General features: G+C 36.9%; 1 protein-coding gene across 2 annotated transcripts in view; it reads left to right on the top strand.

Annotated features, from left to right (window-relative positions):
• trim62.1 (tripartite motif containing 62, tandem duplicate 1) overlaps positions 1-17,981 on the top strand; it is a 64,262-nt gene that overhangs the window by 35,790 nt on the left and 10,491 nt on the right. Inside the window, exons 3-5 of one of the 2 annotated variants that reach the window (XM_059329084.1) lie at positions 4,726-4,821; positions 14,854-15,155; positions 17,699-17,814. In XM_059329084.1, coding sequence (XP_059185067.1) covers positions 4,726-4,821; positions 14,854-15,155; positions 17,699-17,814 — 514 coding nt within the window. The remainder of the gene's footprint in view (positions 1-4,725; positions 4,822-14,853; positions 15,156-17,698; positions 17,815-17,981) is intronic. The other variant, XM_059329085.1, reaches the window with a different exon arrangement.

The following is a 17,981-nucleotide window of genomic DNA, read 5'->3' on the forward strand; positions in this document are numbered from 1 at the left end:
ATATTAAAAGTATTAACAATTTAAAATATAAACAAGTAGAAATATAAAAAGTTTTAATAATTGAATCAATATTACAAATAAAAAACCTCAGGAACATTATATACAATGTAGACAGAGTCAGCAGTTGGATATGGAGTATTGCACATATAAATTAAATTAAATTATATAAATATTGCACTGTGTTTGTAGTGCAGTGATTGTCAATGTCTGGCTTGTGTGGTCTACTTATCATGCATTACACAAACAATGTATTATTATATATTGTCGGCCAATTCTATAAATGATACACCTAAATCATGCCAAGCAACATTTTCTGCTTATATATTGTGTAAAAAAGTTTTCATAACAGCACATTTTGGAAGTCATTACACTGATACCGATGATATCAGTCAACTGATATATCTGTCGGGCTCTAGTACTCACTGCTGTATTTTATCTAATAGAACTAAACAGAGAAATATCTTGAAGTTTGTTTTAACCACAGACCTTATTTTAGTCCAAAGTATCCATTTAATTGGAGAGGAGAGATTGTAAGTCAAAACATTGCTGACCCATTTCTAGGTTTAAGGACTCATTCCTCCAGCATTTAATATGCAGTTTGTTACAAACTGTAGATGCAGAAAATCCCCCTCAATCAAAGGCAAGGCAGCCATTTTTACTGCATCACACATGTTAGCATTTTACATACAGTAAAGGGTTTGTACAAAGTCTACAAAGTGAAGCTGAATTTGAGTATACTCCTTGAAAAATGCTTAATTTCCGACATAATCTGGTGTTTCATTTACATATCCCTCATGTAAACCAGAAGCATGTTTATAATCACTCATAATATTAATTACAAAAAAAATATATAAGAGCCTGCTCACATCCATCCACATACAAACCCCCCACATGTTCAGAACTGTTTGTTTTTATTTTTAACTGCATTTTCACTGTGTTTTAACTGTAAAGCGTCTTTGAGTACCATGTAAAGCACTGTATAAATAAAATGTATTGTTATTATTATTATTATTGTCATTATTATTATTATCATTATTATTATTATCATTATTATTATCATTATTATTATTATTATTATTATTACTATTATTATTATTATATTATCATTATTATTATTATTATTACCATTATTATTATTATTACCATTATTATCATTATTATTATTATTATTATTATTATTATTACTATTATTATTATCATTATTATTATTATTATTACTATTATTATTATTATTATTATTATTATAATTGATTCATAGCTAAATAAGTCCTCTTATCTCTTACTTTTAAATTAGCAAGCATTAAATATCCACAGTCAAAAATTCAGTCAAAGTTAAAGCTGGTAAAATAAAGTGCCTATATAAATGTATTCCTGTCAGTTTAAAGCAGTTCTGTAAATTTCATATGCAGTTTGTTACAAACTGTAGATGCAAAAAAATGATGCAACACCCCGAGACAATCTGAATCTAAACTTATTGAAAGATTCTGCAGTTGATTTTTTTTTTTTTTTAGAGGTGAGTGGGTCCCTGTTGATGCATCAATCAACCAGTTAAAGGTGTCCCTCTCCGACCAGCCAGACAGACGATGTGCAGCAGCAGAGTGCAGGAGCATGTTTTCTCTGCCAGTCTGTCAGTGTTGGTCTATCTCAGTGTGTGGGAGCGGCCTTTGACCTGCTGCAGACAAGCGTGTAGCGATGAGGCGGAGAGCCCGCTGAGCCTGCCGCACTCCTATCATTAGCATGGAGAGTCACGCTCCCCCTCTGCACCAACCATTGTTTCCCATTGTTTCTGTCCTTGAGAGGAAGCATGTTTCATCTTCAACAGCTCACATTTGCTCTTTTTTAATTTTGGAGCTAATGTTTTCTAATGCATGCATGGCTGATTTTTCCCTCTCTGCTCATACCTTTTATTTTTATTTTTATTTTTTTATCCCCTTTGTCACTAGCTGGTTAAATGATTATGTATTTTCCTCTCAGTGGAGATCTATTCTCTGCATTTATTTCAGCCCCGGTAGCTGAGTGATGGTGGTTTTATTAGCCCTGCTAAGCTGACAGTTCCATTTGGTGGATTTTTGCCGCAGTTGGTGTTCAGGCGAGGTGACATTGTGTGACACGCAGGTTACATGAGCAGTGAGACCAGCAGCAGGGCTGGCTCAGCGGGGGTGGGGGGTGAAATAAATGAGGCTTGTGCCAGGTTACCTCCTTTGTCTGGATTCTCAGTTTCCCCCTCAATCAAGCCAAAGGCAAGGCTGCCATTTTTTACTGCATCACACATGTTGGCATTTTACCTACAGTAAAGGGTTTGTACAAAGTCTATAAAAGTTAAGCTGAATTTGATTATATCCTACTATTTATTTTATGGGGAAAAAATCATTTTTTGTTTTTTTTGGAAGAAATTATGGAAAACTTTGAATTTATAAACTGGCATATAAAGGGTTAAACTTTTGAAAATGATTTAATGTTTGATAGTTTTGAACAAGTCTGAAGTTGTTTAAGAGATTTATGGAAAAAAAAATTGATGTATTTTTATTTTATAGCAGTTTTACTGTGCATGGACGTTTTTGTCCACGAGGGACGGCAGATGGAGTATTTGGCACTACATAAAAAATACTAATGCAATCAAATCAATTTTGTTGCTAATCTTTGACATATCTAAGACTCTAATCACCACCAAAATGCCAGCTTCCTACTATTTATTTTATGGGAGTTGATTTGAAGTTGTTTAAGAGATTTATGGGAAAAAAAAACTGAATTTGATTATACTCCTTGAAAAATGCTTAATTTCCGACATAATCTGGTGTTTCATTTACACATCCCTCATGTAAACCAGAAACATGTTTATAATCACTCATAATATTAATTACAAAAAAATATATAAGAGGCTGCTAACATCCATCCAGTTACAAACCCCCCACATGTTCAGAACTGCTTTTAATGTGTGACCACACTATTCAGCCCAACTTGTTGTTTCAACTTAAATATTTGAGTGTCGATGCTGCAAAATAATTTTATGTCAAGACAACAAAGAAAACGGAGTTAACTGAATGAATCTTGCTATTTGACTCAATATTTTAGGTTAAAATGACTTTTTGCACAAACCTTTCTTGTATTGAAAAGGAAAAAATAGTTATAATGACAAGCAAGCAACATTGGGTTTTACAGTACAGTGCTGTTGATTTTAACTGTTTGTTTTTATTTTTAACTGCATTCTCACTGTGTTTTAACTGTAAAGCAACTTTGAGTACCATGTAAAGCACTGTATGAATAAAATGTATTATTATTATTATTATTATTATAATTGATTCATAGCTAAATAAGTCCTCTTATCTCTTACTCTGGAAATTAGCAAGCATTAAATATTCACAGTCAAAAATTCACTCAAAGTTAAAGCTGGTGAAATAAAGTGCCTGTATAAATGTATTCCTGTCAGTATAAAGCAGTTCTGTGAATTTTATTTTTTGCAAATGTATTTCTAGTAACAATTTAGAGGCTCAGAGATTCTGGAATATTTGGTGCATGCATTTCTTATAAAGCTGTACGAACCGTCCATGTTTAATGCTTTTTGTTCAAAAGTTTCTATTTAATTTGCAGCTGTTTTATGCTACTTTTAGACCCATTTTTTCCAACTGACAAATCGCATAAGCTAGTCTCTACTTACGGGAGGGACTCTGCTGAACCACTTCTGTCGTAAAAGCTAAATGCGAGTGCGCCGGTGTTGCTGGCACATGGGACGTACACAAAAACTCTGCACCATTCGTGACAGCAGGCGTCCCAGCCAGCTCCCGCAGAGCCTCCTTCCTGCCTTGGGGAGACTTGGAGGTGGCTGAGTGGTGCAGGTTCTGCCAGCGTGTGCCTGACTAGAGATGAGACCCAGTTTTTCTCTGACACAGCCCAACATCTCCAGAGATTTCATTTTATCTCTTTCATATCTCGCTCTCCATCTGCCTTGCTTGTTTTTGTAGCTGAGCCTTAAATCTTTGCTGGCTCAAACCAGAGCAAAGAGAGCTGTTACACAAATAATACAATTTAAATAAATGCAATGAGATTGCAATAATATCTGTCCGCCAAATATATTACAATATTTTTATGTAACCATCTGTTTTTAACCCTATAAAGCCTGAACCATGAAATAATTGCCAGAAAATTCAATTTTTGTAAAAACTGAGTGCTTATTAACCTGCTGACGAATTTTAAGAAATAAATAAATTGCATATATGAATTCTAATTTGTATCATATTTGATACATCAGGTCTTTTTGTGCAATTTGTTGCTCACAGTTTGTTTTTCTCGAACTAACAAAAACATATAAACCCTAACATATTTAACCTATTAAGACTTTGACTTTTCCTTTTTCCTCAAACATGCAAAATACATATTTTTTCCATATAACACAACATCATACATCTGCTAATATGAAGTTTTTTAATGCAGCAATGACTGATCCATTATTGGAACCTGCATATCATTTTTGCTACATCTGGTATTTTTGTGCAAGTTGTTGCTCAGTTTGTTTATCTTCAACACATGTATACATCAAGTTTTTGATGATGTAGAGGTCTCAAAAATAACTGTATCTAATATGATACACTTGGCTTTATAGGGTTAAGACATCTTATTTTAAGCAAAGAAGAGTGGAGCATTTTAAGCATTTTAGGTTAATTGAATGTTTTCTTCTGGTGCACTGAGTTCCAGTTACTAGTTACTGACCTGTTGTTTGTTGTGTTGCAGAGGGAGATGAAGGAGCAGCTGGCCACCCTGCAGGACAGTGAGAAGGGACACACTGAGGCCCTGCAGCTCCTGCAGAGACAACTCACTGAGACCAAGGTACCAAAACATTTCTGCTTTTAAAACACAAACAGTTCTCCTACAGTATATAGAGCTGCACCAGCAGCAATCACTCAGCCGAGGACGGCCGTAACTGGAATCATTTTCACTATCTGTATGGTTTATGGAAATGTCAAAAAAATAGTGTTCAACATTAAAAGACCTTCAAAATGTCCCAGAGCCTAAGGTGAAGTCATTCTTCACCCCCCTAACAGTGAAAAACATCCAGTTGACAATGACATAAAACAGAAAAGCAGCAAATCTTTTGAGGAGCTGGAACCAGGGGACTGTCTGCTGTTATTACTGGATACTGCAGTTTAAAAGCAATCATTTGACCGACTAATTGTTTCAGCACTAATTGTTATATATAGATCTATTGGTTAAACAGTCTACGGATGAATTGATCAGTTCAGTTATTGTTAGTTTCTCCTAGATATTTGATATTTTGGATTTGTAGGACATGATAAGTACAAAAACTAAGCATTGTCTTTGAACAGGAAGTAGTTTTTGAAAAAAAACAAATCGGTTAATTTTTACTGTATAACACAATTAATTCACCAGTGTATAAAACTTTTATTTCCTTACATTTACTCCCTCTCTTTGGAAGACGATAGTAAAAGTCTATTCGTTCGCAAATGAGTACTTTCTGATTAGCAGAGTTGTAGCTTGTTGCTATTGCTAAAAATAGTCAAACTTGCACAGAATATCAAGCTACAAACATTATTAAGCACAAATGAAGTTGACAATGACATAAAACAGAAAAGCAGCAAATCTTTTGAGGAGCTGGAACCAGGGGACTGTCTGCTGTTATTGCTGGATGCTGCAGTTTAAAAGCAATCATTTGACCGACTTATTGTTTCACCACTAATTGTTATATATAGATCTATTGGTTAAACAGTCTACGGATAAATTGATCAGTTCAGCAACCTTTTTAAAGAATCAATCGTTGTATTTTAAGTAAAACTTCCAATCGCCTCCAAGTTCCAGTTTTTTTATACATGAAGATTTTTTAACTATCAATTATTCAATTACTTTCACAATTAATGAAAAGCAAATAGTGCCCAAAGTGACATCTTTAAATTATTTGTTTTGTTAGATGAACAGTGTTAAATCCAAAGATACTATTTTTACCTTGACAGAATATTTAAAACATTGGCAAATGTCCACATTTGTAAAGCCAGAACATGCACATTTTTGGAAAATATTTGGTAGTTTGGTATTAGAAATGGTATTTATTTCACTCGACTAACCACTTAATTTAAGTCTCCCTCTGCTCAAAAATGTCCTTGACTCGACTGACCTGCATCTGTGCAGTTTGTCATTAAAGACGTGTTTTTATATTCCTCGACTGAAGGGGTTCATGTCTTTGCTAACCCCCAAAACTGCGATTCAAACTTGCAGCAGGCAGCTAGATCAGGTACGTCGCTACTCAGAAAGCCAATTAAAATCTGTACGGAAAGCAAAAACACACAGTAACATTGTAGAAGATATAAATGTGTTTCACATAAGGGTGTGCCATATCGTATCGTTCACAATAATATCGGTATATTTTTTTGGGGTTAAAAAAATGCATATCATGATATTGGCAATATTCCTACTTCTTGATGTAGTGGTTAAAGTTGTTTTAATCACAAAAAGCTACTTACTCCCTGTCGCTCAACACATGCAGCTTTCAAAATAAGAGCACAGTGTGTTAACAGACCACAGAACTTACAAGAAGACCGTCAAAATAAGATACCTTAAATAAAACATACAAGAACCTTTATTTTCCTTTACAAAATGTCATTAAAATATGCCCCCGGAACCCCTAAATGGTTATTTTTATTATTTGCTCGTACACATATTTTTTTTTATTTGGCAACTGTTGAGATTTGCACTTCGCACTACATTTTAGATTTTTATTTATTTATGCAGACCAAAAAAATCACATTTTCTATATCTTTTTAAGTATTTCGTAATATCGTCAAGAATATCGTTAACGCAAAAATAGCCTGAAATATCGTGATATTCCTTTAGGGCCATATCGCCCACCCCTAGTTTCACAACCACTAACACTGTCAGTCACTGCCAGTTACAAGCTAACAAACATAAACAACCTAAAATATGCTAAACATAATTGCCGTTCTGTCGTTTACGTTTGCTTTTCACCGATTTTCATGTACAACAGACTCCTCGCCGCCCGAGTCTGGAGGCTTAAATGCGTATTGCTGAATCTCTCTGGCTCTCTGAAAATACGTTTTCAGTCTGTAGTTTACCAGCTGCAGAGCTCCTTGGCTGGTTTGCTCTGCTCTCCCAACATCATGCCAGCAGCCATGGTGGGCAAGATCCAGAACTTCTCAGTGAGGGAGAAAGAGCAGAAGTGCCTCCAGCGCCTTTTCAGAGTTCGTTTTTTACTTTTTCTGTTGGAAAACCTTGTCAAATATAATATTAATCATGACTGCATGTTTTTACATACTTTTTTTGTGATGACCTATTTCATTAATTTCTAGCATTTAGAACAATCAACTGAGAAGCAAGAAAATAATTGTCAGAATTTCCATTTTTAATTAACAAGGAATTAATTATACACAAACAAATGGCATCGGAAGTCGGTGTTAACAGACCTTGTGAATATTTATTCAAACGAGACGCAGGCTTGCATCTTAAGCAACTAAATGAGACAAGAATACTCACTTAGGAAAACAGGTTTTTGTGTGAATGAGCGGGAAAAGAGGACGAGTCCTGTTTAAACGTCGTTCAGTCGCTGATTATCCATCTTTTTTTTTTCCCCAAACTGATTCAGACTGACACTTAAATTCCGTCACGTAAAATTGGTTTATTGAGCAGCTGTTTGATCTTGACACCTTGTTTTAATCAGCAAACCATGAGCATCCACTCAATATGTCAGTCCTTCAACCCTACACACACACACACACACACACACACACACACACACACACACACACACACACACGTACTTCTATCTTTGTGAGGACCCTCATTGGAACAGTGAATTCTTTGCAAGGTTATAGTAGTTTTGGATTTTTCATCACTTTTAGTTTTAATTTCGTTGTGAATTTTTGTTTTCAAATCCAGTTAGTTTTTATGAGTTTTTAGAGTGAAATGCTTTAGTTTTAGTTTAGTTTTTACTAGTTGTAGTTTTTTGTAATAGCCTTGCCTTATCCATCTTCATTATGTATGAAAAAAGTTGAAAAAGACGAAAGACATTTCAACTACAATTTTAGTTAGTTTTGTAACCTCACAATACAGTTTAAGTTAATTATCATCATCATGTGACCTTTAACCCTTAAAACAAAGTCTGAAATCTCAAAAAAGCCTTTAAAGAAGTGAGGACCGGCCAAAATGTCCTCACTTTGCAAAAATGTCCTCACTCTGTTGGTTAAAAATGTGTTCCGGTCCTCACTATGTAGGAAGAACAAGAACACACACACACACACACACACACACACACACACACACACACGTACGTCTCTTCTCTCTCCTAGAGTGACATTGTCGCTATTGACCAGGAGCAGAGAAACTGTCACAGCCGTCAGCGTTATTTGTCATTTTTGGTGCACATTCCTTTTCCTCCTGTTTTCGTACCTGCCGTGTGACGTCACAGCGCCACTCAAGTCAAGTCAGATTTATTTATATAGCGCATTTACAGACGGCTGAGCCGCACCAAAGTGCTTCACATAAAAGTGCAAGAAAGTGCAATAAAATACAGAATTGACAAAGGTAACAAAGAAAACAAAAAACAAAACAAAATTTCATTTAAAATAAATTAAAAGAAGATTTTTTAAAAAGCACTGTGGGATTACTAGGGTACACTATTCCCTAGCACTTGCCAGAGGAAAAAAAAAAAAAACTTTAATCGAAGGCAAGAGAAAAGAGGTGGGTTTTTAAGTGGGATTTAAAACATTTAGTGACTGCGCTGCACGGATGTGGAGGGGGAGGCAGGTCCAGAGTCTGGGGGCTGCTACTGAGAAGACCCTGTCGCCCCTTGTTTTTAGTCTGGACCTGGGCACCTCCAACAACTCGCCTGTCTCCCCGCCAGAGAGGCGGAGCCCCGTCTGTTTCAGGCCGTCCATCCACTCACTCTGACTGCGAGATGTAGGCCTTTTTTAGCCACCCCCACTTCTCCAGTGGAAACGAGCTGATCTCATTAGATTTACATCCATTTGCGCAGAGTGCTCTGCCTGGAAGAGAGCCACACTGTGACTACAATAGATCTCTGATGCATTTAAGGTAGCTGACAATGAAACGTCTTGCAGCATTTCTTCATCTTGCTAAATTTGAAGTTGACTGAAGTTATTTTTCTGCTCCACCTGTTAAGCACAAAAGTGTTTCTATACCACTGTCAGACTCATGAGGAACAGCAAAAAAACACTATTAAAAGCAATGACTAAGAGTATTCCACCATTCTTCTTCGTTTGAAATCTGTCAAAGTTGTTACCCACAATGCAACTCCACCACAGACAGCTTGTTCTGAGGTTTAAGTGTGTTGTGTTAACCCATTTAAGGCGGGAAAGCATTACCGCATTTCTACCATTAAAACCGGGAGCGCTGTTGTGTTATTCTACCATTAAGGCCGGGACGGCGGATATGTCGTTTGTAGTATTTGTAGTTTTTTCCACCTATTTTCGGTCTCTTGGCCAATGAAATGCATCAGAATCATGATCAGAATACATGCGGGAGGGTCGCAATGCAACATTGGACTTTTCCATTCAGTCAAATGTAACATTTGCTGAGTTTGTTAATTTTTTAAAAAACTTTATTGAAGGTTTGGACAAATAAACTCAACTTCTCATGAAAGCCACGGGTATAAGCTCTCAAATACTTTTTGAATTTAATTTCTATCTGCTACAGAGGCTGAAAAATCTTCTGTTGAATTTCCAGAAAAACTTCAGGTTTTAGGGGGTTCTTTCTGAATCGCCCAGAGGTTTTACAAGCATTTTTTTTTCCAGGCGTTTTAGGCCTTAATGGGTTAAACGTTGGGATGTACATGATCAGTCGTTGCTACCCTCGCTAGTCGGCATCAGAAATACGAGTCGGTTAAACTTATGTTAACCCATTGAAGCCTGGAAAGCATTTACGTCGTTTTGTAGTATTTGTATAAGCTCTCAAATACTTTTTGAATTTCATTTCTATCTGCTACAGAGGCTGAAAAATCTATTATTTAGTAGAAGCGTTGACACTTCTGTTGAATTTCCAGAAAAACTTCAGGTTTTAGGGGCTTATTTTAAAATCGCCCAGAGGTTTTACAGGCGTTTCAGGCGTCAATGGGTTAAGGTGCATATTTCAATTGAATATGGATATGATGCTGCCGGACCCTCCCTCCCCGTTTATCGTAGAAAGAATGTGTAAAAACGGGCATTATCGAAATTGTAACTTTCCGACGGTCTTTGAATGCATCATAGATTACGAAAGTTTATGTTGAAAAAAGGAACATTGTTGTGATGGCCTATTTATTTAGTCACTTTATTCTATATGTCTCATTTAAAACGTAGCCAAAAAAAATGTACCATGCACCAACCAGATCCTGTTAAAAACATTAAATTCTGCGCTCCTCAGCAAGGGTTTAAGTGTAAAATTAGTGCAGTTGCCCTTTTATGACTTTGAGTTTTTCAGAAGGAATCTCTGCAACAGCCAGGCTCTCGTTTTTACCTCGATGTGTATTTCTTTACGCTTCAATTTGAGACCTTGGCTCATGTGAAGGATGGACATTGTGTCCTATTCACATGCTCACCGGGGATGTGCTTGATGTTCACATGCTTGTGTGAAAGGTAGCCAGCCCCCTGTCTCTCAGGGCTGCAAACACCCTCTCAGCGCCATCACAGCCTGCTGGGCCCAAGCAGCAGACGCGTCACTGTGAGAATGATCGGTGGGCTGCTGCAGCCGTCCTCCTCCTCCTCCACACCATCAGTCTCAACTCTTAACTAGGCAGGAGGGCCGCCATGCAGCCTACCTTAATGTCACAGCTCTCATGCTCGGAGAGGAACAATCATCTGAAAAGTTTTCCCACAGGCAGTGAGAATACCTGCCCCTGGTCTGTGAGAGCACAGGAGCAACACTGCTGCTGTTTGAAGGAGATTGATTGAATTTTTAGCCGAGTGTAATTAAACCTCAGATCACAGCTCCTAAATCCTGAGGAGATCAGAGGAGCGGTTGAAGTTCCCAGCAGAGAAAATAGATTCATCTAAAATTCTTCTGTAGATCAATTTCACTGTGGTTCAATAACTTTCTCTTGTTCTGAGCAGCTCTTTGATGGGCAGATTTTTATTTTTAATTTGAATCAGTGTACAAACACAAAGTGATGACGATGTTAAAGACAGACAAAATGTTTGAATGAAGTCCGGTGTCAGAGGCGTCTAATTGAAAGGCTCCTGCGACTTTTACTGCGTTTTTCACGTCTTCCGTCTCTCTGACACTCACATGATTCATTCTCTTTGATGTCCAGCTTCCAGTTTTTTCCTTTTTTAAGCAACAAATCAGTTTTTTCAGGCCTTCAGCTCCCGGTCTGCCACCGCCTGCAAACTGCTCGTAAACTTCAGCTTCTCTGCCTGGTCGCAGCCTTGTAATCAGCTGTCTTCACTGGCAGGAGGTCCGTTGCGAACATATATAAAAACATAAGCAAAGGTCCTCACACTGTGGCTCCCTTATGTGCAATTTACTTGCACATCCACAAGTGGTGTTTCAAGCTTTTAATCAGACTGAGCTACAGAGAAGCCATCTCTAAATACAAGTTATTTTATGCTACATACAAATGCATGTTAAGAAACACACACATATATACATATAAAATGCAAAAATACAGTAAAGAACTTCATGGCGTAAAAGAATAACACCAACCCAGTAACCATCAGCTATCCTCAACCTTGGGGTCGGGACCCCAATTGGGGTCGCGAGATGATTTTTGGGGGTCGCCAAATCATTTTGGAAGTCAGCTCTGTCTCCACGTGTTCATGTGTTAATGTGTTTTAGTCTTTTTGGTCACTTAATGTCTTTTTTTGGTCATTTTGTGTGTTATTTGGTCATTTTGTGTCATTTTTTGATAATTTTGTGTCTCTTTTAGTCATTTTGTGTATTTTTTTGATAATTTTGTGGTCAATTTGTGTCTTTTTTAGTCATTTTGTGTCTTTTTTTGATAATTTTGTGGTCAATTTGTGTCTTTTTTTTAGTCATTTTGTGTCTTTTTTTGATAATTTTGTGGTCAATTTGTGTCTTGTTTGGTCATTTTGTGTCTTTTTTGATCATTTTGTGGTCAATTTGTGTCTTTTTTGGTCATTTTGTTTCCTTTTTTTGGTCATTTTGTTTCTTTTTTGGGTGATCTGAACTGTGCGTGTGAAATTGTTTTCCGTGAGCGGGGGTCGCGGACAACATGCATATTAAATTGGGGGGCGCGACTCAAAAAGGTTGAGAACTACTGTTCTTTATGACAGAATCTAGATAGAGGTGCCTTTTTAATTTAAATTAGAGCCTGACAGATATATCTGTTGACAGATATTGTGATGGGCTATCAGTGTATATGCTGTCTGCCATTTTGAAAACATTTTTTTACACAATGTATAATGCACAAAATGTTCCTTGGTGTTATTTAGAAATGGTGTTAGCTTTTCGTTTTGTAATTCATTTTTTTAATAACACACTGACAGCAATGATGTTTATTTAGCTAATTATTTTAGTCCCGTTTATTCTTTATTTTCTCAGTTATCATTCATAGAATTGTCTGACAATGTAATACATTGTTTGTATTGTTGGTAAATATTGTTATTGTATAAATGTTGACTGTTGTTGGAGAAAGTAGATCTCTGGGTACATTTGAGAGGGAAAAAAGTTGCTGCACAATCCACATAAAAAAGGTCAATTTTCATTCCAGCTCAAAAAATTACTATACGGGCCACCATATTGGTTATTGATGAATTTTCCCCCTTTAAAATCAGTATCCGCATCTGTCTCAAAAATCCCATATTGGTCTGGTTTTAGTTTATATAGGATGTCTCTTTAACATATAGGAACAGACCAGTATTTCCATCTAGTCAATCAGAGGAAGTCCTCTGTGACCTCGTCCTGCTCGTCTTTTTGGCTTATTTCTGTTACAGTATACTCTTGTTTGTTTCTCTGTACTAAAACGGGGTAAAACTTGATTCCCTCAGTGGAAGGTTGTACACACATTGTTCCTCCAGAGCCACTTAAAATCGATACATTTGCAAGCTGAATCAATGAATGAATGTTAATGTAATATTAACACAATTTAGAGCACTTTGTAAGCCCTTGAATTACCCACCCTTGTCTAATTAAGAGTCAGGTAATTGTGACTGAAACACTCAACAGACGCAGCTAACTGCCGTACAAAGTCCATTTCACAGTCCTGTAATGGCAGCTATAAATAGCCTGGTTGTTTTCTTTTTAAGTAAAGTCCAGCAGAGACTGTTCTTTTTAAGGGAAATGAGGACCTTCCATGTCTCCTCTGAGATGATGACTCTCTTCTACAGAAGTTTTATTGAATCTTTTTTAACCTTTTGTATTGTTGCATGGTTTGGAAACCTGAACTTGTCCAACAAGAATCACCTTGGTAGGCTGGTCAGTACTGCTGGAAGGTGTAGAATGATCGAGGGAAGGCTTTCTCTTTTACTCGGCTTTATTCTCAGCTCTGAACATACAGCTTATAGCGATCAACATACAGCAAGCGTGGGGTTTCTCTTATGCCCGCAAAACGTCCCTGCTACGGTAAAGTGTCACTGTCGTAAGACTGTCGTGAACGTCCACATCACCTCACAAATGAAACCATTCATGACATCTCCCCCCTTTTTATGTTATTTCTAATAACACAATCTGCATATAACAATGTTCAATAAGGCATGGCAAACAATATATCAGCCAGAGAACGTGTCAAATAGGCTTTCTTTGATAAACATAAAGTGCATCTTAGTAATGTTATTTAGCTAGTAAACACAATAACCATGTAAACATTTCTCCTATAACTAATAACTAATAGTCCTGTAATAAACTCAGGAAGTGGGCAGGAAGGCGTTATGAGGAAGGATAACGCCATCATGGATTGTCCTGATCACCTTCTTCAGAATGAATTTGAGTCTTAGGGCCCCTAGGTGGAGGACTAAAAGACTCCAGGTCTCATTTATACCATCTGACATTTATTTAACTAATAGAAATTAGCCCATGGGGCGTCCCGGTGGCTCACACTGGTAGAGCGCTTACCATCAAGGCTGAGTCCTTGCTGCGGCGGAGCCGGGTTCGAATCCGACCAGAGCTGCCTTTGCCGCATGTCCTCCCCTCTGTCTCCCCCTTTCTAACTATCACTTTCAATAAAGCATGAAAAATGCCAAAAAAATAATCTAAAAAAAAATAGAAATTAGCCCTCAAATTGCTCATCTTCACAAGTCTGCTTCTTGCACATCTGCACATTGCACTTTTTGCCTATATCAGGTATTATCTCTCCATTTAGGGGTATTAGCTCTGTAATGAACATGTGTCAGTGATTTTATATGTGTATGGCGTTTCTTTGACTGTGTTTTATTACACTTTTATTAGGGCCTCGGGGCAAGAGCTGAGATTATAATGGGTGTGTATTGCACGGAATGTTCGTGTCAGAGTGTGTGATGTCATCGCTCAGAGTATAGAGGGAGAGGTAAAACTGTCAAAAAATAAATTTGGAAACTGCGCTCCAGGCCGCAAATTCCACTCTACAGAAATAATTTTTACATAGAAATGTAGGAAAATTTGTCTTCTCACTCACAATCCTCTGGTAAAGCTGTCAGAGTTATAGTTTGGGCGTAAGACGCAAAGATGTGCCACCAACACCACACACGCACGCACACACCGTGTGTACACACACCGGCAGTAGCCCCCGTGGCCCTTTCAAAATTTCCCCAGAGGAAATTTTCTAGTTGGGTCTTATTATATTATCGTTGTGTAACTTGTCTTGTATCATTGTGTACCTTGTCTTGTGTGTCCTGCTGCAAAACAAATCTCCCTTCAAGGGACTAATAAAGTGATTCTGATTCTGATAATGCCTTTTTCTTTTTGCAGTCCTCAGCTAAGAGTCTGCGTGCAACCATCGGTGACGCTTTCGAGCGCCTTCACCGCTTCTTGCGCGAGCGTCAGAAGAGCATGCTGGAGGAGCTGGAGATGGACACGGCCCGGAAGCTGGCCGACATCGAGCACAAGATCCAGCGCTACAGCCAGCAGCTGCGCGACGTCAAGGAGGGCATCCAGATCCTGCAGGAGCGCCTCAACGAGACGGGCCGCCACGACTTCCTGGAAGGAGTCGCCGTCACATCAGAGAGGTGCATCGCCAGTATCATTCCTGCAGTAAAACAAGAAAAAAAATGGTTAACACAGAAACTTTTTGATCAACTCTTAAAGTCTTGCATCAAATATTCAGTTTACTGTAAATTTAAATGAAAATACTTGCCAAATGTGTGTTCAGCTGGTGCCAAACATAAGGTTGCTTACATTTTTGGAGTACAGATTTGAGCAACAGCATCAGATAATCCCCGAACAGATGGTGTATTAGGCCTGAAATAAACCAGCTGTAGTGTTTAATCTGCGAGGGGTACTTGAGGACGATTTAATTGAACAGTTTAATATCTTAGAGCAGATTAATGATGTTGAAAATGGAGCTTGCTTGCGAGAGTGACAGAATAAAACATTATGTTATCTTTTACACAATACTGGGGCTGTGCTGAATGTCGTTTTTTTTTTTTTTTAACACTCAAAGCTTCTATTGAAGTTTTCATACTCATCATTTCATTTTATGATGAAAAAAGTCTAGTCTAGCCCTTTTTATTTTAGCTGATGTAGTTTATGGTGCTGCTGATACGACATGCCTCCCTGTGTGTGCAGCAAGCAGGAGAACAAACAGTTTTATGACCCAAGTTTTAAAAAAAATGTTTTTAAAAAGGTTAAATGCCAACAAATATGTATGTATATTAGATATTATCAATATGCATTTTTGACCACACTACAAGCAGGTATCGTCTGTGTACATTTTACTCATATTGAAATAAGTAAACAAACATTTTTTTTTGCTTTTTATTTTACTCTTAAGTCTACGACGAGTACTAGGGCCACGTTTAGAAAAAAACATTTATTACGAGTTTAGAGTCGTAAATATTGAATCAATTATGAGTATGAAGTCGAAAACAATGAATAAATGACAAGAATAAAGTCGGAAATATTTCAAAAATCAGAGGAGGAGAGTTGTTAAAATGAGGGCCGTGGAGCATTTAGTAGAAATGTACTTTAAGATAGGTTTCACAAACAAGGACATACTAAATCCTTTGGCACATCAGCATCACATTATCATAAGTATAAGGACTTTAAAAAGTGTATGCAAGAAATTACATCTTTTCCGCAGAAGGAACCAAGGTTATAATAGTTTTGGATTTTTCATTAGTTTTAGTTTTAATTTCGTTGTGAATTTTTGTTTTCAAATTCAGTTAGTTTTAGTTAGTTTTTAGAGTGAGTTTGCTAGTTTTAGTTTAGTTTTTAGTTTTTGAAAATGCTTAGTTTTAGTTTAGTTTTTATTCGTTTTAGTGTTAGTTTTAGTTTTTTAGTAATGGGTATGTGCCTTCATTTCCTTTGGTTTATCCATCTCAGCACCAATAAGGTTATTAACTCTTACAGTTCTCTGTGTTTTGTATTTTGGTTCTAGTGTAAACATCCCAGTCTCAGTAAACATATTTACCATGTGTTCCTGCATGCTGAAATAGAAACACTGAATTATGTATGAAAAAAGTTGACAAAGACGAAAAGGAAGGACATTTTCACTATAATTTTAGTTAGTTTTAGTTAGTTTTGTAACCACACAATACAGTTTCAGTTAGTTATCGTTTTTTAAAAAACTCTTGTTTTTATTTTTATTTCAGTTAACGAAAATGTTTTTTCAATTTTAGTTTTCGTTATTTTGTTGAGTTCTGTTAGTTTTTGTTAACTATAATAACCTTGGAAGGAATCAGACAGACTTAGAGGAAATCGCTGCTTTTGTGGAACGGGAAATGGCTGCAGGTGGACTGCACGGCTATCGGTGGATGCATCACTAAAGCATTACAATAACCTTAACTGCTAACTGTTGCACTCTCGCCTTTTCGTTTAGACCTACTTCTGTTTTAAGTAGAACAGCCTACCAATTATGTACGACTTTATTCTCGTAATTAATTAAATATTTACAACTTTATTCTCGTAATTAATGAAATATTTCCGACTTTATTCTCGTAATTAATTCAATATTTTCGACTTTATTCTCGTAATTAATTCAATATTTACAACTTTATTCTCGTAATTAATTCAATATTTACGGCTTTAATCTGTGGCCCTAATCTGTCATAAAAGTCACACTTTGGCAGAATAATAGTTTAACTAAAAAACTCATTATCATTCAAATGCTGTACTGTTGAATGGTCCAGACACATTGTAAGAGTCATTTATTTTCTTTCTCTACTGCTATATTATTATTATTATTATTGACACTACACCTCGAATAACGTGATGTTTCCGCACAAAGTTCCTTCTCCAACACGCTGCTCTGTTATTTTCAGGCTCTAAGTGTGGTGAGCAGCCCACTCAATATCTGGTCTGAACTCTGGGCTCCATGTAGGAGTCGCTGAGTGATTCATGTGGAGGTTCATGTTGAATCACATTGTAATGGTGTTAGAGCTGAGCCCCCCTCTCACTGGTGCATTCATCTCTGTTGCTGGAGATTCATGGAGCAGTTTGTCAGCAGTTTAATTTCAATAATGGCACATTTCAAAGACACAAAGGAGAATTATTATGTGAAGCATCGATGTTGTGGTTTGAACAAGAGGCACTGTTATTTGGGGGGGGCAGCAAATTGGATTTAGACTGTTATTGATCTGTTTTTTTTCTGTCTCAGGATTAAAGGGAAGATACATGAGACCAATCTGACGTATGAAGACTTCCCGACATCCAAGTACATGGGGCCCTTACAGTACACAATATGGAAGTCGCTCTTTCAGGATATATCGCCAGGTATGTGAGCATGACTGGAGAACATGCAGCATGTCATTTATTCTTTTTTTTTTTAATAATTCAGTTTTTATTATCTTTTCATTTTTACAACATACAAACGAACATCAAACAAAGCAGACATGATGGAGGTCATAAAAAAAAGTAGTAGTAAATAGTAGTAAATAAGT

This window comes from Centropristis striata, chromosome 3, assembly GCF_030273125.1.
Source record: "Centropristis striata isolate RG_2023a ecotype Rhode Island chromosome 3, C.striata_1.0, whole genome shotgun sequence".
Classification (NCBI taxonomy): Eukaryota; Metazoa; Chordata; class Actinopteri; order Perciformes; family Serranidae; genus Centropristis; species Centropristis striata.